Below are 23,098 nucleotides of genomic sequence, written 5' to 3' on the forward strand. Positions count from 1 at the left end.
ATGTTTTGTATGTCAAGCTACTCCAAATAAAATTCTACACAAGCTTTTCATCAGGTAAAAATACAAGCCCATTAATTAGAAAAAAAATCAGGCATCAGATCTTGAAGGTTTTTGTAAAGATTTTTCAAATTTATTCTTCAGGAGTACAGCATCTTTAAATTCTGCTTTACATGGGTTTTGCAGGAGTTCTTGGTGCACCAGCCTGTAAAAACAAAACATTTAGATTAATATCAGAGGAAGACAACTCAGATGTCCAAGTGACTTGTCATGCACAGGTTTTCCAAACAATTAACTGTTGTAAAGATGGTTTGCTTCATTCTAACTCATAAAAATGTTGTTCCTACTTCATTAAATTTCAAGAAAATTTTAATCACAGAAGCAATATTACTCAATAGTAAGCAACACAGAGCAATTTAAAGTACTCACAGCGGGCCTGAATCTGGGTGGTGGGGTACGGTCTTTCCTGGCCTCACAGGAGCGGTTCCTCACCACCTTGCTGTGGATGGCACAGCTGACACAGTAGTGCAGCTTCACGTAAAGCTTGGGCAGAACATAAGCTACAGCGGGAACACAGTGGAGAACGCTGAAGAAAAGTGACGCAGACTAAAAGAAAGACATTAACAAGACAAAATCAGATACTTACGGTCAAAGACACTAGCCTCTGTGATGTCCCTCACAGCCGCAGCCTCCACTATGTTCCTGATGACAAACTTCTTGATGGCCTTGTCCTTGGGGACACAACGGGCACAGTTGGTGCAGCGGATGGGCTGCACATGCCCACGGCCCTTCTTAGCACGACCGTTATTCCTCCTCTTCTTGGTCTGAAATTGAAAAAAAGAGCAATTACAATAATGTTATTTGCAAGTAGTTGTTTACATGTGTGAAAAACAGCGTCTTTTCAAAAGCTACTTATGCCCAGTAAAAAAGGGATGGAGAAAAGAACCACAAAATAAAATGGACATTTCAGTTTTTACAGATTAAAGCAAGTTTTCTTTTGAAGATGAGTCAAAAGTTAGTTCAGCTAGTTGTTAAAAATGATCAGAGAGCTGGATACTTTGAAAACGTTTTTTCTGCAGGCAAACAATTTTGTTTAACCAAAAACTTAGATATTATTCATCAATATCCTTAATTTCAAAGGGAACCAATGCTTCGTATGGCTTAGGGACTGGCAAACTGTCCTTTTCATACGAGCAGGATCTATCATTTCAAAGTTGTAAAAAAAAAAAAAAAAAAAAAAAAAAAGACTACCTCATGCAAATAAAAAAATACACAACATCAATGACTTATTACTTGATAATCTCTCAATTTTAACAGGTTGGCAACGCGTTATCTACCGCATTTTGTTCGCGTTTACTTGATCTTTGTGTGAATGTGATTGTTTCGTCTGCTATCGGCTGTCAACCAACATAAATTTCAATGGCATAGTTTACAGTATAAACTGGTACGGTCGTATAAATCATCAAGAGGAACTCGGCTGTATCTAATCAAAATTTTCCTTCTTCATCACTCTTTCTCCGCACATTGTCGGTAACGCTAGCGCTACCTTCTGCTAGTTTACAGGGACACATGCAGAAAACGGTTAGCCTGCTAACTGTTAGCATTAGGCCCAGAAATCATTTTCATTATATAAACGAACAATTGAGGATTGCTGACCGCTTCAAGTCTTAGTAATGTGATTGTAACATACAATAAGATAGAAATGTGGGTATTATTGCGTCCTAAATGCAAATTACATCAAGTTTCTCAAGACGTCCGCCGCTGAAACACACTCACCATGTTGCACGAGAAGCTGGAAAGAGGACCGGAAGAGGTAGTACCGCGAGAAGTAGTGCCATCCGCTCCGCCCTCCATCTATTTTTCATTAAGAGAACAGTCTTGCGTGTTCATTATTTAAAAACTCTCCCGAAATGTGTGTCTTGTGGCCAAGATATGAAAGAAATAGCAACAAAAACTTAAAAAACACGTTTAGTCACGTTTTATTTGCGGAGGGATATCAGTGCGCTAGATTTATTGACAAGCCTCTCTCGAGTTTCCAGAGTTCCCAAAAACAGTTGCAACCACAGCAATCGAGCAAAGCCTTAGTATGAAACAAGCGTACCCATGAATATCGTTAGAGAACAAAATTAAAAGAAGCGATTTAGATTAATCAACAAACCACTACTATATCACATTCATTACCCCTTTTATTGTATTAACCCTCTGATTGTTTTTATTCGATTCCACTCTGTCTCTTTTAAATATTTTATATCAGTGGTCATATGTCTTCTGTGGTGGGCCACATGCTCACCCGCGTTCACTCATGGTGACCCTTAAGTTAATTTTAGATATCTAGAAATTGTAGAACTGGGGAAAACATGATCAAATCCGTCATCAAAACATAGAATAATAGAAAAATTTCTAGACTTATCTTTTTTTACTGTTGTATGTTGGCAAGAAGATATAATTGACTTTCATTGTCACTTTAAAAATACTTTGTATGCATTATCAAACGCGCTTTAATAAAAATCAAGACATGTTAGTAAAAGATACCCATTCACAAAAAACACTTAATATTGAATTAGAAAGTTCGTAACAATTTGGCCCTCTGGCAATGAGAATAAAACTGGCGTGGCCTTCCCAGTACTCAAAATTGTCTATCCCTGGTTTACATCTCTGGTACTTGGTCTCTCTTTTTATGATTCTGGGTTTTTATGATGTGTTTCTTAGCTTCACACGATATGTTCTTGGGTTCTTATAATGTGTCTCCTGGGATATTTGGGTTAATAATGGCTGAATTTCTCATGGGCTCTTTTGATGTTGGGGTTTTGTCTTTCTTATTGTGTACTTTGCTTTCAGTCATTCCTTGCTTAATGTCAAAATACTTTGTAAACCATTGTTTTTAAAAGTGTTATACAAATGAATGTATCTTTATTTTTTAGCTACAGAAGTGTATTTTGTTGCACTTAGAATTTTTTTGTTGTGTTGTGTAGAGCTCTGTTTTTGAGTTAATGGCGTCAGTATCTTGAGATATCACTCAGTCAAAAAGGCAAACATGTATCAAAAATGTTCTCTTAATTCTGAGATTGTGATGTCATCATCTCAGGAAAACAGCATTTTTTTATTTATGTGAATGGAGGGGGATCTGAAAAGTGTTTATGATAATTTACAACTAACTTATGAGTACCATAAATTACAGCTAGGAACCACCAAGTCTGATTTTACATTGCTTGACTCTACACCACCTACTTTACTTACCTTGCCTAGATTTTTGAAAACAGTAAAAGCCTGGTTCACTTTTAACACACATTTCTAAAACTGAAAAAAACATCTTGTCTCTAAGTCAGCCATGAAATGCAATGCTGATCTATGGTTGGTCCAGTTCCCAACACCAGTACCATCAGGTCCAGTAGACTGGAGTACAATTAGCCTGATTTCTTTTTGTGTCATCTCCCTTTAGTGAAGCTACAGCACTTATAAAAAGTTTTCACCCCCTTGGATGTTTTACCCTTTCATTGATTTTATAAATGAAATAATGGTCAATGTAATTTGGCTTTTTTTTTTTTTTTTTTTTTTTTCAAAAAATACAAAAAACTCTTTAATGTCAAAGTGAAAACACATTTCTACTAAGTAAGTTCAACTCTATGACTTCTCTGAAGGAGTTACAAGCCTCAGCAGATGACATGGGAGAGACTCTGCATACAACTCCTTCCAGGGTTCTTTACCAGTCAAAACTTTATGGGAGTAGGCAATGAGAAAGCCACAGTGAAAGAAAACTTGAAAGGAGTTGGCCAGTCCTGTGGAGGACTACATCGTCAAGTGGAAGAAAGTTCTGTGGTCTGATGAGACCCCAGTGGTGCTTTTTGGCCATCAGACAAGACGCTATGTTTGGAAGATACCAAACACTGGACAAAACACAAACACACCATCCCCACTATGAAGCATGGTGGTGTCAGCATCATGCTGTGGGGGTGCTTCTCACCAGCAAGCCCTGTAAAGCCACATTATGTAATAACACCGTATTATATAATAACCCTAACCAAAGGACTTAGTGTGGGCTCCAAGGTATGCCCTTCCCAACTACCTTGCCTAGCTCTAACCGCTTAGTGGCTTATGCCTAAAACTAACCCCCCTTCAGGGTTCTAGACTAAACACCTACCCTACTACCTTGCCCTAACTCTTACCGCTTAGTGGCTTAGAAAATGCGGCGTTATTACATGATGGATGGAAAATGTATTACATTATTACATAATGCAGCAATATTACATAATGCGGTGCTACAAGCCCTGAAAGGCTTGTAAAGGTAGAGGGTACAATGAATGCAGCAAAATATAGGATAATCCTAAAGGACAATCTTTTTCAGTCTGCAAAAGAACTAAGGCTTTGGTAAAGATTCATTTTCTAGCAAGACAATGACATTTAAGAGTGTTTTTGTATTTCTTTCTTTCTTTTTTTAAGCCAAATAATATTGACCACGATTCATTTATAAAATCAATATAAGAGTATAACATCAAAGGAGGGGGGATACTTTCTATAGGCACTGTAAGGAGATTGAAATACAAAAGGATAGAGCACTGCTGGAGATTTTAAGACACTAACAGATGTAACAGTGAAGAGGAATCTACAAGCAGTAAGCTTTAAAGCTCATTTAGGCACACAGACCTTCAGCGTCTGCTACAGGTCTTCCCTGAAAGTGCAAGGCAGATTTAGTTGGACCCCTGTGATTGTAGGTCAGTTGCTTTTGATTGCAGATTGCTGAGTATCTTACATTAAAATCCCACAAGGTGTCCAAACACATATTAATGTCATAAATCAACGCATCATAAACATGAAGAACACAACATACAATTAAAAAATTTATTTAAATAGTTCTGTTATTTGTCCTTATTTTTTCTTGATCTTCTTATCTTTTGCCTTCTTTTTGCTGGGTTTCTCTGCATTGGCCTTTTTATAGAGGTAAAGTCCCACCAGGCCAAGCAGAGTGGGCACCAAAGCCAAGCACATGAGGGGAAACACATCGTTGACCATTTTCTGCCATGGCGTCTGCTGAATCACAGAAACCACCTCCACCTCGAACTCGAGCGCAGCATCACCTAGGAAATTTTCATAATCAGCATTTTGTCACAACATATGTCCTTCATGTTACCATGTGATTGTTCATAACTGACATTATTTTTCAGGAGAGGGAAAATATTGCACAAAGCAGAAACTAAATCCTGTATTTCTCTAATATGGTCTTATTTTGATGCCCCTCTGTGTTTTGACACCTGCATTTTCAAAAGACAATTTAAGATCCATATACAAGATGAAGAGTTATTATTATAAACACAAGTATTTTTTTTGGTCTTATTTTATTATTGAAAAACAATTATACAAGCTGTTGCACTTGGTAACATGCATGAATGTTCTTTAACATAAATGCCTGCCCTTTTGAGTCATCCTTGCTAAACTATACTGCTTCATTAAATCTTAACTGGCATGTATTGAGCTAGACCTCCTAAACAGTCCTCAAAAATGTATACACTCCCATTAAATCAAGTGTTTCTTTGTTTTTTTAGAAAATTACTGACCCACTTTGTAAAAATCAAGCAACATTTTGTGACTGGTCCTTCAAGGCTTTGTAACAAATACTCACGGTGATTGTACTAATAAATTTTACTTTCCCTGTCAAATTACGCTGCAAAGAGCTGATGTCAAAGCCTAACAGATTATGGAGGTTTAGCCTCTAGGCTGAATGAAATTATTTCTGTGTCTTTTGATGCAGGCAGCAGACACCCAGAGCTCTGATGTCAGATGTCAGAGAGGGAAATTTTCTCTTCCCTGATTTTTACAGTTTGACTATTTCATCTATTAAGTGTTCAAACTTGATTGGTCAAAAGGGATGTAACAATACATTCCAACCAAAATCATGATACTGGGTGCACAATAGATTTTATCTGGATTTTTTTTTAACTGTTTCAAGTTTTTTCAAAGTTTGAAGTCAATTTACAAATAAACAAGATTCTTTTATTTCAGTTCTCTCTCTCTCAGCTTTCTGCATGATTTCAGTACCTGGAATCGTAGGAGGGTAACCTTTTTTCCCATAGGCAAGATGAGATGGGATAGTGGCTTTTAGTTTTTGCCTGATTGAAAGAGAAACAAATACAGTCAGTGAGTAGGCTTTCCCCACAATCAATTGCAATACAACATTTATTCATTAATTCATGACTGCATGAGAATTCAGTTCAGTGCTGAGCACTTTCATTTTCTTACTCACCCTTCACAAACTCCGACTAAGCTTTGTTCTAGACCTGATGAGAAGATCATACAGAGAGTTGATTAGCAAAGTAGGCTGCAGTTATCTCTGTCATGCTGGAACATCTAAGTGTTGTAGTGAGTTTGCTCCACAAAGACCTTTGCTGTTAATTTACCTGCAATCACTGTCCTTTTCCCCAGCTCAACAACAAGGGGCTCCATGGAAAGCGACGAGTCAATCACCTTACCGTCCATTAGTTTACCCTAAATGAAGAAATATACAATGTGACGTATGACAGAGTGATGTACAAAAAATTACAGCCACATTTTTTCCTGTCTGAGACTTTTATGCATTTGTAAACACTAAATATCACAAAATCCGTAAGGGATTTTTATGATGTTAGACAAAGCAAGGACAAGGTATTGATTAATGGCATAAATGAATTACTTTTATGTTTTAAATTACTTTAACATCATACATTTTAGTTTATCACAAAGGGAAATTAAAATCAAACAAATGCACAAGATATCAAACTGTCTTGCTTCGAAGGTCATAAAGCACCGTCATGCCAGATATAGTTTATAACTGTTTTTTTTTTTAGGTAAAGTAAGAAGTTGTCTCTTATTCCTTTCCTTTCTCTTATTATGTACAGGTGAGATCCACCAGCTATAAAATATGTAACAATCCCACAGAGAAATTCCACCATTCATGGTGGGAAAACGCTCAATACGTTTTAAGCTAGAAAGTGACACTGTGTGTGTTATATGACAAAAACATTCAGTTATTCCAGACATATGCAGTAAACACCTACAGGCCATTTGAGTCTTTGGTCATAATTTCAGTTGTTTTGAACTTTCAATCCATTTTATCTTAGTTCTGTGCAACATATATGAGGGTAAAAAATGTGATGTGGAAGACTACTTTAGATACCGTGGTAATAATACAAAGTGTCATAAACAAACCAACACTAAAGGATCTGCATATAAAGTTTGCAAAATGTTTCAGCTAAATTCAAAATAAGTTAAGGACTTTTTAACCACTAGGGCCTAAATCTGATCACTTGATATGACAGCACAAACACCCCCCCACACACACACACATACACATATATAAATAAATAAATATATATATATATATATATATATATATATATATATATATATATATATATATATTTACAGTGCTTAACAAATTTATTAGACCTCTGTCATATTTGTCTCAGAGACCATCCAGCATCATGAAGTGCTTTAATGCGGACTCATTTGTTTTCAGTCAGCTCTCCACGTCTTACCATTTAGAACAGGAATGAGGAATTTCAAACTGAATTCACCTTTATATACCTAAATTTGAGCCAGCTCACTGGGCTTCTCTGAGAAGTTAGAAATTAAGCATAACTATCAACCACTAAAACTAATTTTTCTGTTCAGGAATGCAAGGAAATAACTATAATTTGACATATTAATCAAGAAATAATAATGTGCTTTACTATTTTTTCAGTTTTTTTGTAAATTAGTAAATTTGACAATTCATGGGTAACAATAATAATTATATTTTAGCATTAAAAATATCATTTTGGTTAAAGGGCTTCTACATATTGGTGTATTAACCATTGCAGAAACATGTAAAATGATTTTGGTCATTACCAATGCTGTTAATTTAGAGCAGCCGTGGCATAAACCTTACTTTGGGTGGTGGTCTAATAAATTTGTTAAGCACTGTATAGTGCTTAACAAATTTATTAGACCACCCTAAATCTAACCAGTGTAAAGGTGTTTGCTTATGATCTTTGATAGATTTATTCTTTTCAGTGTCTTACAAAACAGAAATTTCATGAAACATGTTTATAACTGGAATTTCAAGCTATTAATGATTAATTGATGTGTGGTCACAGTAATATTGTAGGGTTGACTGAACTGTGGTGGAGGGGCCCAAAAATCCCGTCAACACCCCTGTTTGCTGCAATGACGTTGGATTAGGCTAAAATGAAGTCAACCTAAAGAAATAAGTTTACGAAATGTTTTCTTATTGTGCAAAGGACAGACTTTGTTTTAATCCAACTGGTTTAGGAGTTGTTTGGGATTACTGAAATACCTTAAGAAAAGCATTTAATGTATTCAAACCACCATCTGTGCTTCTCAGTGATAGGCCTATGTCATTTTTGGAAAAAATTGTGATAATGCTTGGCAGTGATTTCATTGTTTCAGAATGAGCAATGTGATGTTTCATCCATCAAAATTCATATCGTGACAATAAAAACTGCACGAGATGAACAAGTGTTGGTAAGAAACTCCAATGCATTACTCAGCTTGGTTGAAGTGGTTGCAGCTCTGCCCCACTGACAGACGGAGCTGTTATTGCTGACGTGTTGCACCGCCCCATCACTCCATAGTAAAAAATCTGAAGAGATCTTGTCACTCTCAAGAGACAAGTGAAATCACAACGGCGCTCTCTAAACCCCAGTCTGCCCAGAGATCACCCAGAGTCCTTCCTGTCACCTGGGAGATTCAAATTCAGCCTCACAGTGTGAATGCACAGCGGTGTCCACATGGAGACTGTGCCACATAGACAACAACTGTATTCGTCATCAGCTGGACAAATGAAACTACAATACACATAAAATAGAGCAGGCAGAGAAGAAATGAGTCTCTGGCTTACCGTGTAGTGGATTTTCAGCGTGTCTCCCATTTTAGAAAGTACCGAGCAAGTTTCAGGTCTCACCTTAGATCAAAAGAGTTCACAGTTAGCAGTGAAGCATTCATTCCGTTGGTTTGTGTTACTGTGTTACAGCTGCTGTCTTACTGCAGTGTGGATGTGTGAATACATGTGTCTCACTCACCAGGGTCTCCACCTGCAGCTCTTCGGGTGCATTTTCTTCTCCCCGCACGAGCCCGTAGGTGAGAACCGCGAGTAGGAGCAGAACACCGCTGGTCTTCATTGTGAAGTTCTAGAAAAGAGCTGCAATCCACCAACTTCCGTGTGGGCTTCTTCTGCACACGGCTGCAGCCGACAGAGGCAGAGAGGAGGGAGACGTCGACTACAGTGTCCAAAATGGCTCTGCCCCCGCGTAATGCTGATGTGTTATAATACTTAAGTGATAAGGACTAGAGGCTCGTGGACGTTGCCCCAACACCTGGGTCCCTCTGAAGATCCCGCCTCAAACATTTCCCCTGCATCCCATCAGGTTTCTGCCCCGCGGGGGAGACGCGGAAGCGGAGTTGAGAGGAGACGCCAGGGGGCGATGCTGAGCAGCTTTTGTCCAGCGCTCTGTGCTGGAAATCCTACATACAGCTGAGCCGACGGCTCACGCCACGTCGTCGTCGTCGATACAAATACCCCCAGTAGTCCATCACCAGTCTGGTCCTGAGTGCACAGAGCTGCGTTAATGTACAGGAGCTGATACCAGCGTTTCCACGTACATGTGTACAGGAGCTGATACCAGCGTTTCCACGTACATGTCAAGATTTGTGGACTTAATTGTGTTTTTGTGAAAATAGTGTATTGATTTATTTTAAAGCAGTGGTTCTCAACTGGTGGGCTGTGACCCAGTAGTGGGCCACAGAACTGTTTTCAGTAGGTTGCCTTTATGTGCCTGGAAAAAAAAAGAAAATCAGTCAAGATGATTTGCAGAAGCCCAAAGCAGATTTACATCAATATGTTTTATTTTTCTGTATTTCCTTGTGATACGAATTACATTTTTGTTATTTCCTTGAAATCACATATGATCTACCTGCTATCTTTATTTAAAAATAACCATTTTGCCATTATAAGGTGTTAATTTAGATCTTTAAAAAAAAGTACATATTACCTTTCACATCTATTTGTTCCCTCTAAGGTCCAGACTGCAACATTTTTGAGACAGTCTGGCTGCACACCATTCATTTCTGATGGCCACTCTCTGAGAATGTTCATCTGGATGCGTTTATATAATTCAGAATGGAAAAACATACCAAAACTTTCAAAATAAAATTGGACTAAGTTTCTGTTTAGGGTGCAGGTAAGTGAAGTAAGTGTTAAAGTACCAAAAGTTAAAAATCAAAAGCCTGACCTGTAAAACCTAATTACAAAACATTTAATAAGCTGAGTGAACAATCTGCTTACAGGGAGAAAAAAAAAGCTTGTCCTCCATGAAACACTCTAACACAGCCAGAGTATCTTAGGTCGCCCAGTTAGCTGCGTAAGCTACGTATATAACTGGCTACATAGATTTTGGAACTATGTAGCTAAAGCTAAGCTCACAAAGCAGCCACATAAGCTATCCACAAAGCTACATGAGCTTTAGCTATGTTGCTAAAGCTCACATTGCTAAGCTAATTTAGCTATAGATACCAGAGCTACATAGCTGATATAGCTAAAGCTTAGCTCACAAAGCAGCTATGCTAAATATGTTATCTACGCATCTATGTTAGTTTTTGCCACGTTTGCTAAAGCTAACTTAGCTACATTTGTTTATGTAATAATGTTAATTACATAACTAGTGTAGCTATGTAAGCTTTAGCTAAAGCTAATTAAGCTAAAGCGATACACCATTCATGTAACTACCTCTAAAATGGGTCTATGCATAAGTGAATCCTGGATTAGATCTCTATTACTTTTTTCTCTGTTTTATTCGTGAAATTTTCTTTAGTCTGTAATGTTTGCAATATGGTTATTTCATGAATTTAACTGCTAGACTGTGTTTATGAATAAAGTTCATAACAAAAAAAAATCTAAGATTTGAAATACATTGTACAGGCAAATTGCAGCACTTCCTTTCTGAGATACAAAGCATCTCAGATGAGAAGTCTGTGAGAGTGGTCGTCAGAAATGTATGGTCTGGGTCACAATTTGTCATTAACGAGGAGGTGGTAGACCCTGTGGCTAGATCAGTTGCAAACCAGTGATTTAAAGCTCCTGAGATGAGTGTTTAACTTGGTGTGAAACCAAATGAAACTGATTCTGATACCTGACCTAAAAAAGCAAATGTGACCAACAGTGACAAGGCTGATGGTCTTGTTTTTTCCAGGTCCATTTTTATGCCTACAGTGATGACCAGTTAACTAACAAGACAATATCAGTAAAGAGGTAAGGTGAACTGCTTTTTTGAAAGGGGGCACCAGAATCAACACAAAAGAAAACATTTGATCACACAGGTATTTAATTTGTTTCTAGTACTAACTAATTTATGTACATTTTATTATCATGTTTTGATTTTTTTTTTTTTTTCTGGTCTGATTTATTTGATGTGGTTGCCAGCAGCTAGGTGGCAATAATCAAATCCCCCATGACTGTCATCAGTTGGGATTGGCACACTTCTTGAATCTGATTGGTGCATGGCAGGATTTAATTCTAATTCAGCCTTTTCCAAAAGTCATCTAACAGTTTACAGCCTCTACTGCTCAGGGATGTGTGGTCTAATCTTTTTTGTCTAATCTAAAACTAAAATCTCTATGATTTAAAGTTTAAAACAATACACTTGTTGTGTTATTACAAAAACAGTTAGTGTAAATGTAATAGCAAAAACCTGATTAATTGATTAATTTTTCTCAGGATGGAAAAGTAAAAATGACTAAAGATGCTGTGACACATGCTTCTTCACCTATGACTCACTTTTTATTCTCTATTTTTGGTTGTAGTGGAACACATGAGTACTATTACAGATCCGGTCAGGCAGAAAACCCCTGTGACGTGTTCTCAGGGTCACAGATCTGTCATCACACAAAATTATAATTCTGCTACTCTTTCTCTATCATCCTGTAATATCTCAGAATACTTATCAAAAGCTTAGAGGAACTGGTTAGTAATCCCAGTAAGTGCATCTCAGCCTGAAGACTCAGTTCATTTCACCTTGTCAACTGTGATATTATTTTTTTGCACATGACTGCTACTTTCCTTTTGTTTTATTTACAACAGTAAGCCACTGAATGTTGAACAATCAATCTACCAACTGTCTCAAGTCCTCTGCTGGTCTGCAAGATACCATGGATGTTTACTGGCACAGATTGTGCCGCATGCTCATGTATTAGTTACTGGATAGTTGTTAGTCGGCTTTGTTAGAGGTTGCTACTTAGAAAAACACAAGCTGATCAATGATGAATACACCAGGTGTCATTCCACACTGCTTGCAAGCTCATGCATTGTGTTGCAGATTTTCCATGATGATTCAAACACTATAAATATGTGAACAAATAAAAACACTGAAATGAAAGGCAGTATAGATGTCCTACATTAAAACATGGTCATATGCAGCTCTGAAAAAAATGACTGGCACATCATTGTAAAAGTCCAAAGGAAGAAGCCTGATTCCTCTCTCAAATAACAAAAATGGATATGGGAATAACTGCTTTGTTAATAAATGGCGTCATTGATACGATCTACCACTGCATAAAATGTTATAACATTTAATTTTATGGAAATAATATTCTCTATTGTAAAATATGTTAAAACATGCTGTTTTAATAATATAATTTTCGTTTTGAGTCTTACAGCAACACAATACACCATAACATAATTAAGATGTCACCTTGAAAATGTGTGTACTATACAGGTACGTCTCAAAAAATTAGAATATCATGATAAAGTTCAATATTTTTGTTGCTCATTTCAGAAAGTGAAACCCCTATATTATATAGACTCATTAGACATAGAGTGAGATATTTCATGCCTTTATTTCTTGAAATGTTGATGATTATGGCTTACAGATAATGAAAACCCAAAATTCAGTGTCTCAGAAAATTAGAATATTACATAAGATCAATAAAAAGAAAAGGATATTTTAAACAGAAATGTCAGGCTTCTGAAAAGTATGTTCATTTCCATGCACTCAATACTTGGTTGGGCTTTTTTTGTGTGTGAATTACTGTATCAGTGTGGCATGGCATAGAGACAGCCTGTGGCACTGCTCAGGTGTAATGGAAGCCCAGGTTGCTTTGATAGCGGCCTGGGCTTCATGATATTTTAATTTTTGAGATGGTCCTGTCATCATTATCATTATTTTAGTATCATTGGAAGTGTTTTAAACAACAAACATAGTTTTTTTTTATGTACTGGAAATAAAGCACAAGTGTTTTGTAATACCGAACAAAAACCCCATTATACTGGAACTTACCGAAAATCTCGTACATACAGGAACTTAAAAAAGGGGAAGTCTTGCTCAGCAGATTTTTTAAGCTGATTTAATGTGAGTCCTTTCTTTTTCTTAAAAAAAAAAAAAAAAGCCTGTAGAATCACAAATTAAAATTACTTTTTTTTTGTCTGTAAAGTCATGCATGAGCATGTTAATGATAAACTGGTGTTACACTATCGTCAGTAAATTATTTCGGTTTTATTATAAAGGGTGGCCACTGACCAAAGGCTAATCTGGACGGAGTTTTAAAGAATAAAATGATAATAATAAAACGTAGCCGAAGCAGAGGTTTTCACATTTTCCACCAAAACCCTTGTTGGGGTTGGGGTTTGACCACTCCTCTCGCGAGATCTCGTTTGCTGCTGCGTTGTCCACCGGAAAGTACCCGTGGGACGTTAGGTTTAAGACTCCTCGGCTAAGGTAAGTGAATAAACCCACACCATCTTCATCTGCAGGGATAATCAAGCACTCGGGGAAATAATATCATGCGTTTTAGTAGCCCTGTGACGGGTTGTGCAGCTTTGACCGGATGTTCGCCGGGTTCACCGCGGTGGCCGGCGGCTCTCTGGCAGCAGGGTGCCCGCTGAGGTGATGAGGAGGATGGATGAATGGGGTGGATAGGCAGTTACGCTACTTAACGGTTACGTCTCATCGATTTAGTGGTTAAGGCTAAACTATCCCGATACGTGGGTTGATTAAACACGAGAAAATGCTGAAATTACGATGCTAGGTAACAAATAAATGAGAATAAACTGTTTACAAAAGCGGAAGGATGAACGGGGCCGACGTTAACGGCTAATAATGCCTGTAACGTTACCTACCGTAGCCTCCCCGGCTAATGTAACCTGAGTCACCCGGGGCTGAAAAACGCTATTAGGTTATTACTGAGGCCCTGCTCCCGGATAAATCCCATTTTAGGAGCTGTAAACTCCTCTCAGAGGGGATAGGAGCAGGTGTCATGCAAAGTGTTTATCTTTTCAGCACCATGGACAGCCTCACATCTAAAAACGACGAATATTGTCTTTTACATATCACATTGTTGAGTATGTGAATACTCTGCATGTCAACGAGGCTAATTTTAAAATAGCTATTATGGTGCTGAACAGAGAAAACCGGCCCTCTTCTAAATTATACTGTACCAAATACAAATACATTTGCAGTGCAGAACATACACAAGTACTATGACATTTCACAAAGCTCGTATCCTTCAGCATACTACGAAGTCTGAAGATGAAGATTTTTAAAATTCAATATGATACTATTGAAACAATTAAGAGCAATAATAAGAAATCACTTGTACCCAAAGGCAATTTTTGATGGATTCATTCCTCTTCCAGTAGAAGAAGGTTATTTGAAAGCTTTTGCATTATTTTTGATACTGGCTTTCTTTAAAACAATGAAGAATCTGTCCTTTAAATATACATAGTATTGAAAAATGTCAAAGTATTGCCATTTCAACAATGTTAGAACATGTAACAGTATGTTAGCATTTTATCACACCTTTAAAAATGTCAGCTTGTATTCTTTGTGCCCACATTATGTCCACTTGTTAGCACATTACCACCAAAACTGTAGCCGATAAGACACTAGCCTGTTTCTAGATGTCCAAAGATCCGTTAATGGTTTTGCACATCACTAATTATCTGAAAACAAGTTTGTTAAGTGTGAATGTAATGCCAATAATATACAGTTGAGCAATCAAAAAGAAAGTAAATCTACCATCGATCGCATATTTGCATTTCTAAGACTGTTTTTTATTTCATTAGTGTAATTTACCGATGTCCTCCCCATTACATATCTATATCATTTGATACTTAGTATGTAATTAAAATGATCTTGACCTTACATATGTGCAACAGCAGGACTGTGCTCTTTGGTCCCCGTTGTAGTCCAGGTGGTTTTGTGATGGAGTTTAACTGAATGTGTTCAAGCCCAGTCTGGTAATGTAGGACATTGTGTTTGCTTGGAGGGCTTGGCATAGTTGTAGAAGGCTAACATTTGAGGAAGCAAAAAAACAGTCAAAGGGATCTGAACAGATTGTGCGATAGCCTAAAGTCATGGCACGGACATGCATCTCCTCCGCCCTTTCTGTCATTATGACTGAGGGTGATTAGCACACTTTGCACCTGTCCTTGTGGTGTGCACTAAGAAGTGAGATATGCTGGCATGCTGGTGTGCTTTTTATGGTAACAGATTTTCTATTTGTGTTTTTGTTAGCAAAGGCTTTCCAGATTGTTTAGCGTATTATCTCTTAATTCCATTGTATAATGATACTGGTGTAATGATCAGTCAGTTGGGATTAGTTTGAAGATCAAACATCCAATGTCTCTGTGTCTCAGTGTGTCTATCTATGCCTCTTATCAGAAAAAAAAACCATCTCTCATACTATGATCATCTTGCATAATAACACCTAAAAGTATTAAATCCCTATTTTTTCTTCCTCCTTTTAGACATCCTTTATAATATATCTCTGCTGACAAGAAAAACATTTCAGAAGGCTTATAGTATCGAGATTAAAACCACACACTGAGGTTTCAAAACATCATCTGAATCATGGGAAACATTTTTGGGAACTTGCTGAAGAGCCTCATAGGAAAGAAGGAGATGAGGATCTTGATGGTGGGCCTTGATGCTGCAGGAAAAACAACAATCCTGTACAAGCTCAAACTGGGGGAAATAGTCACCACAATCCCAACCATTGGTATGTACTGACATTGTCAAAATTTCATTGCCACTGAAGACATGCCCTCCCTTCTGCGTGTGCTTGACATGTGGCACAATGTTCTTCTTCCAGGGTTTAACGTTGAGACAGTGGAGTACAAGAACATCAGCTTTACAGTGTGGGATGTGGGTGGGCAGGACAAGATTCGCCCTCTCTGGAGACACTACTTTCAAAACACACAGGGTGAGCAGAGCTAATTGGAGGATAAAAAAGGCATAATAGATGAACATTTTCCTCTTTACCTCCAAAAGCTAAATGATATGAACTTCCTTCTTTTCTGTGTCAGGTCTGATCTTTGTTGTGGACAGTAACGACAGAGAGCGTGTGAATGAAGCACGAGAAGAGCTGATGAGGATGCTGGCTGAGGACGAACTGAGAGATGCAGTCCTTCTTGTGTTTGCAAATAAACAGGCAAGAGACCATCACTGTTCTGCATTTTCACATTTTATATGAATGAATCCACAACAGGCTTGTTACTGAAGTTAATCCTGCATAAGTCAGCCTTCTCCTTGTATCTTAAATAATACTAAATGCTATGCAATTTGTGATCAAATTTCAAGACTTTTTTATTGGTCCAAATTCCTTTCTTTTCTGATACAGGTATAATCGTATCCCTAATGGAATTTTAGATAAATAACCCCCTAGGTTGGATTATTTGGGCAACCAAGGACATGAGCTATAATTAACCCAGTGCAAAGGTTTATTACTTCTCTAGGTTGTGCTATTTCAACAACCCAACCTACAGTATGTATTCTATTAATTCTTGCAACTTTGTTAGTTTCTCCCTCTAAGCTGGGTCACATAAACAGCTCCATGTATGAATTATATTTAACCCAGTGTTATCTTTAAATTCACCCTCCCTGTCAGGTTACTTGAACAACCTACAGAATGGGTTACATTTAATCCAGTAATATCATTAAATGACCAATGGCGGTTGAGGTTGGGTCATTAGAAAAACCTATATGAGTTACATTTAACTCAGTGACATGGTAAAATCAACTGATATGCTTAAATGTATTTCGAGCTAATGAATTAAAAAATCACCAGTGTAGAGGCTTTGTCAGAGGGACGAGAAAAGACATACAGCAGACAGGAAGTACTGTGACTTCAGCAGCAATCAAAAGCCTTGAGTTTTCCTTACACTTGTGCGGCAGTGCTGACACGTCTTAAAGTTCCTTAAATCTGAACTGCTGTGTAACAGTAAGAAAATATCTTCTAGTTTCTCTGTATCCAGTCTTGTTTATAACCAGGGGCGCTCTCCAACTTTACTTAATGCTGATGGCCACTGATTCTCTTTTAATCACTTGCTCACTTTTGGCAACTTTGGGTTAAAATTTTAGTGTTTATGTGGTTTTCTTTCATAACTTATGATTTTTCTGCTCTGTCATGTAATAATAATAATTATGTTATCATTTAAACTGTGTGGTCCAGAAAAGTTTAAAGGTATAGAACATTTGACAGCTGTAGCAGGTAGAACAATGCAGTCATTTTGATGTCTTTACTCAAATTTTATTAAAAAAAAAAACTTTATTTATAAAGCACATTTAAATAAAAGTGCTTTGTCATATGCAGAAGCAAATAGAAGACAAAAAGCAACAGAACCAGTGACAAAACCAACAAAAGACCAATGTAGACAACAACGATTCAGACCCCCTTCACCTTTTTCAATTTTGCTATGTTTCAGCCTGATGCTACAGTTGAAAAAAAAAAATATTCTCATTTATCTACACTCAGTACCTCGTTAGGATACAGTGGAAATAGAAATTTCTTTTTTTTTTTGCAAATGTATTAAAAAAACAGAAATTGACATAAGTATTCAGACCCTTTGTACACTTGAAATTAGGGCTGCAGTAATAGATCCTTTTTGTAGTCAAGTATTCTATCGATTCTTCCGACAATTAATCGAGTACTCTAATAAGAAATATTGCATTTTTGTAATCAGTCACTTTTGCGCTTTTCAAGGGAAGTAGTACTAGACAAATGACAAAAGAAGCTGGGTCCCTTAAATGAACTACTTTGATAGTAAAAATTGGTATTTACAGGTACTCTAAAGAAAATATATTTTACAAAGTGCTATTAAGTTCTGATGGCAATTTAGATTTCTTAATGTTACAAGGATATGAAGTTAAATAATTACATAAAATTATGCCATAACTGGGTTTTAGGGATCCTCTCCCAGGAAATTTTTGGTGTCAACACTTTATTTCTTCCATTGTAGTTTATATTTATTTTCCAATTTGCCATTAAAGTAGAAGGACACTTAATCATTTTAACCCCTTAAGCCCTAGTGGGACCAAATTTGGTCCTTCTCGCCTTGAGCCAAACAAACTTGCTCTGTGCACTCTATTTTTGCACAAAATAGTCATGTTACACATCAAATTAAACAGAAGAAGCTCAGCTATAAGTCAAAATAAGCATTTTTTTACCTTTTTACTTACACCTACACCACATCCAACTCAAAAAGGACTCAAATCAATGACCACGTATCAAAGGGGCTGTAGTGCTACGTAGCAAGACACTTCCGCCCCCCTATGGGATGGTGCCTGGTACTGGAGACACAAACATGGTCTCATTTGAAAGCCCAGCAGTGCAGGCATAGTGCCATATCTGCCATCAAACCACGGCCAGTGGATGCTTAAAAACTCAGGACACGTGCCTGTCAACATCAATGCATCAACTTCTCTTCCCTCGCGATTTTCATGCCTTACATCATGCACGTTATAGTAGTAGCAGTGAAAACAAGTGCATTTTGCCACACAAATAGCCGTTTGTGCGAAACACAGCATACCATGCAACTCACGGCACGATGTCCAAGCTTACAGGGTGGACGTATATGGATACATGAGTGATTTAAGCGAAGCCTCGAGGCACATAGTTTGCCTCGAGGAATTTTTTTAATCGAATCACTCAGATAATTCGAGGAATCTTTCCAGCCCTACTTGAAATGTAGCTCAGGTTCCCCAATTTCCCCTCATCTTTGCTGAGATATTTCTACACCTTGATTGGAGTCCACCTGTTGTAAATAAACTTGATTAGACATGATTTGGAAAGGTGCACACTTCTCTATAGAAGGCCTTACCGCTGACAATGCATATCAGAGCGAAAACCAAGCCATGAGGTCAAAGGAAATGCCTGCAGAGCTCAGACACAGGATTGTTGCACGGCACAGATCTGGGTAAGGCTACAAAAAATCTGCTGCACTGAAGGTTCTCAGGAGCACAGTGGCCTCCATAATTCTCAAATGGAAGAAGTTTGGCACAACTAAAGCTCGTCACGTGGCCAAACTGAGCAATTGAGGTAGAAGGGCCTTGATGGGAGAGGTGACCAAGAGCCATGGTCACTCTGACTGAGCTCCAGAGCTCCTGTGTGGAGATTGGCCAAAGTTCAAGAGGGACAACCATCACTGCAGCTCTCCACTGATCTGGTCATATAGAAGAGTGGCTAGACAGAAACCTCTCCTCAGTGCGAAAAACATGAAAGCCTGCTTGGAGTTTGCAAAAAACTCAATTTAAAAGCAAAAAAAGGTCTGAATACTTTCTGAATGCACTGTAACTAAAGAATGAAAACATTAACCCAAGAAGGTCAACATTTATTTCCTACTAATATACAGCAGTGCACTGGATTGCCTTCAGCTTTGAAAATTTTAGAATACAAACGAGTGATAACCCTTCTCCTCAACCTCGTCATTTGCAATCAAAAGGGTCAAGAGAAAAGAAAAAAAATCCACATTCAAAAGTTGTTAATAGAATGTTTGACTTGCTTTAAGGACTCCACTCTCTTGCTTCTTACTGAATTCTCCACTTATTCACAGGACTTGCCGAACGCCATGAACGCCGCAGAGATCACAGACAAGTTGGGCTTACACTCCCTGCGTCATCGTAACTGGTACATCCAGGCCACCTGCGCCACCAGCGGCGATGGCCTCTACGAGGGTCTTGATTGGCTGGCCAATCAACTGAAGAACAAGAAATGAGACGGAAAACTGGAACTAGCAGCCACACTGTTCCAACTTTTTATTTGTTTTGGGAACTGGGGTGTTAGTATGGTACATGGGTTTTGATTGATGGGTGAAATGCAAAATTCTGGGTTTGGGATGGCTTTCATTTTGAATAGTTTTCTGCTTATTGAAAACAGATCTACTTCATATTTAATCACTAACATACACAAACATACACAAATGCACACTAGCCATAAGCAATCACAGCAGACACGTGCTTTTCCTGTGTCCACCTCTTGTCTTTAGATGAAATGAAATGTACTGTATGTTAGTCTTTAGGTGCTCTACCAAGTCTTATTTGACCCCACCAAGTCAGCATTGAGTTGAGTTAAACTTAATGTTGATAGTTGTTTTTCACGTGTCAGTTGTGCTCACAAAGAACTGTTCTGTGTCAGTTTTACCTCCTGTTTGTTTGTATATTTCCTTTATTTCGGGGTAACAGAGCCATGTTTGAGAACAATCACAGCAGACAGATTACTGTCATTTCACAAGTTAAACTTGTCCTTTTGTTTGTGAGCAACACTGAGGCACTTTGATTCTCTGATGGTGTGTACACACAGTATGTGTAGTTGTGTGTGAAGATACCCAGTATGCAGAATCATAAAGATAAAACCACTTTAGCAACAGCCTCTTTGAACAAAACATTTGCTGTACCATCAGTGTGAACAGAGAGCTGAGAACAACAAACCAACAGGAAGTTTATTAGTTTACAAGTTTGGAACTCAGTATGTATAATCAACTACCCAGCAAAATGTATCTTAAAGGTCTTACTTTCATATTTGATTAGCATCCTTCCATACATATGTAGTACTGTTAGATCTAAACTTACTGTTGTCATCTTGTTTGGATGCTGGGCAAAAACCAACCCAACTAATCAATTTCTTTAAAAGTTTGAAAGGACAAACTGCACACATGACCTGCACAACTGCTGCTCCACTTTGTGCATCCACTTGAGTACTCAAAGTGCATCCGTTTGCTCTCCTTTTGTGTATTTTTGTATCAGACTCTCATATCTGGTAGTGGATGATTGTGTTGCTTAATACTCTGTGTTACTGAATGTGAATATTGTTTATGGGTCTCTATGTAGCTGTAATGATTTTTATTTGACCTTTATTTCAGTGGTTTGTCAACATTATGATGTGAAAGAAAGCAGGTTCATACATCAGCACATCCACAACTCACTTCTGAACAGCAGACGAGCCACTTGAGTCTCCACTGATACCAGCAGAATCCAACCACCCCGGTCAATAAGACTATTTCTTTGTGCCATATATGAGTAATAATACGTGAATACCAGTACAGTACAATATACAGTAAGTAAACTCCTCAGCGTGATGAGCGCATTGTTCATATTCAGCAGCTATCATATGTTATTCATGAGTGTGGTCTTTTGGGTTTTGTGGCCTTATATTTAGTGATGACTTCACTGTTTTTGTTTGATGATTATGAGTCACATATATTTATAAATAAAGAATGATTTACAGATTTATTTCTCTATGCCCTCCAGAGGCCAGGTTTGCACCACAGTTCAGGAAGTTTAGGCAAAGGTTAAGGCCTTTTTGTTTAGCCAGAATACTTGATTCATAGTTGGTGGTATATTTCTTTGGTTTTCTTTGGGATGTAAAGAAGCTTTGATGTAGACTGTATCTGTGAAACAATGATCAACCATGTAATGAGAAAAAAAATACTTCTGATGATTCATTATGTACCGTTATAGTTACACACGTAGATTTAAAACGATTCCATGTTTCCGTGCTGAGCGCAAGGAGACATCTGTATGTGATGTAAGACAACAAACAAAATCCTGCTGTATTACAAATAAACTCATTTTCTGTATAAGCTGTCTCTTGTTAATCATGGGTTTAATATTTACAGGTAAAAAACTGCTAATAGGAAAGAACTGATGTTGTTTCATGCTTTCACCAGTAGGGGGCAGTCTTTAGCAATGCTCATTGGTTACTAGATGTTGAAATCGACAAAGATATGCAAGGATTGATTTTGACACATTAAAATCTTTGTATTCAAATTTAGGGAAGCATAGATAAATTAATTTTAGATTAATGGTATTTTATACAGGTAGCTCTTTGTGGACTCAAACATGAGGGAATTGAGCTGATGCTAATAAAAATATCCCAGCCCACACTAAGTGACACATTTTTTTGTGCTTCTTCAGACATTTTGACACATTGTCTAAACCAGTGGTTCTCAACTTGGGGCTCGGGGCCCTCTTTGGGTCGTGCAACACTGAGAGGGGGTCGCCAGATACCTTCTTAAAACAAAATATATTTTTTAACAATTTCAAATTGTTTATATTAATCTTTTTTTTTTTTTTTTTTACAAAAAATACAGCATAGAATTAGTTGAATGTAACAAGAAAATGGTCATTTTGTAAGAGTTATGCTGAGATCAAAGTAATGTTTTAAAATCCTGCAAATGTAAGTCTCCATGGCGGTGTTACTTAACTGGCTGACTTAACTTTATTTAACCAGGAAAACCTCATTGAGATTAAAAATCTCATTTACAATAGTGTCCTGGCCAAGACAGGCAGCAGCAAATTTAACAGAGGCACAGACACAAAAACAAAGCAGTTAAAATCACAGAGATACCAAATATGGGTCACAGATCAGAAAGTCATCAGTCAAAACATCTACAACCCGACACATCATCCTCCAATGCCTCCAATCTACCTTTGAAAAGATTTAAAGAGACCAACTCCTCAAGACAAAAGGTCTCCTGAAGAAGATTACAGGCTGTAGGAGCAGCATACCTGAAACTCTTTTAACCCATTTCAAGACTAACTTTGGGTACAGAGAGCAAAAGTAAATCCTGTGATGTAGTCACAGAGCGAAGACTGTAGCTTCCAGAACTTTTGACATGAATGAAATCACACAAGTAAGATGGAAGCAGATTTAGTAAAGCCTTATAGATAAGGATTTGCCAGTGTTCAACTATGTTCAACTATGTCCCCCCCAACCAGTGCTTCCCAAGGTTCTATAGATGGGCCACTAAAAGTCATTTGCAATACCTAAAATCATATATTTTTTTTAAGTTATGGTTTACATGGAC

The 23,098-nt window shown here is 37.6% G+C and overlaps 3 protein-coding genes across 3 annotated transcripts; 1 reads left to right on the forward strand and 2 right to left on the reverse strand.

The window, feature by feature from the left end:
* Positions 1 to 107: 107 nt before the first annotated feature.
* Positions 108 to 1,876, reverse strand: LOC121507064 (40S ribosomal protein S26). The gene is made up of 4 exons (XM_041783207.1): positions 1,774 to 1,876; positions 644 to 821; positions 427 to 557; positions 108 to 202 (listed from the first exon to the last, which is right to left on the reverse strand). The coding sequence occupies exons 1-4, from the start codon at positions 1,849 to 1,851 to the stop codon at positions 167 to 169; spliced, it is 423 nt and encodes a 140-aa protein (XP_041639141.1). The 5' UTR covers positions 1,852 to 1,876; the 3' UTR covers positions 108 to 166.
* Positions 1,877 to 4,819: 2,943 nt separating this feature from the next.
* fkbp11 (FKBP prolyl isomerase 11) lies at positions 4,820 to 9,419 on the reverse strand. Its single transcript, XM_041783312.1, has 6 exons — positions 9,048 to 9,419; positions 8,867 to 8,929; positions 6,387 to 6,474; positions 6,233 to 6,266; positions 6,028 to 6,098; positions 4,820 to 5,069 (listed from the first exon to the last, which is right to left on the reverse strand). The coding sequence occupies exons 1-6, from the start codon at positions 9,144 to 9,146 to the stop codon at positions 4,861 to 4,863; spliced, it is 564 nt and encodes a 187-aa protein (XP_041639246.1). The 5' UTR covers positions 9,147 to 9,419; the 3' UTR covers positions 4,820 to 4,860.
* Positions 9,420 to 13,640: 4,221 nt separating this feature from the next.
* On the forward strand, positions 13,641 to 21,865 carry arf3b (ADP-ribosylation factor 3b). Its single transcript, XM_041783230.1, has 5 exons — positions 13,641 to 13,733; positions 15,764 to 16,014; positions 16,108 to 16,218; positions 16,322 to 16,446; positions 19,847 to 21,865. Exons 2-5 carry the CDS (start codon positions 15,867 to 15,869, stop codon positions 20,006 to 20,008), a joined length of 546 nt encoding a protein of 181 aa, XP_041639164.1. The 5' UTR covers positions 13,641 to 13,733; positions 15,764 to 15,866; the 3' UTR covers positions 20,009 to 21,865.
* The last annotated feature ends 1,233 nt before the right edge of the window (positions 21,866 to 23,098 follow it).

This window comes from Cheilinus undulatus, linkage group 3 (assembly GCF_018320785.1).
Source record: "Cheilinus undulatus linkage group 3, ASM1832078v1, whole genome shotgun sequence".
Lineage (NCBI taxonomy): Eukaryota > Metazoa > Chordata > Actinopteri > Labriformes > Labridae > Cheilinus > Cheilinus undulatus.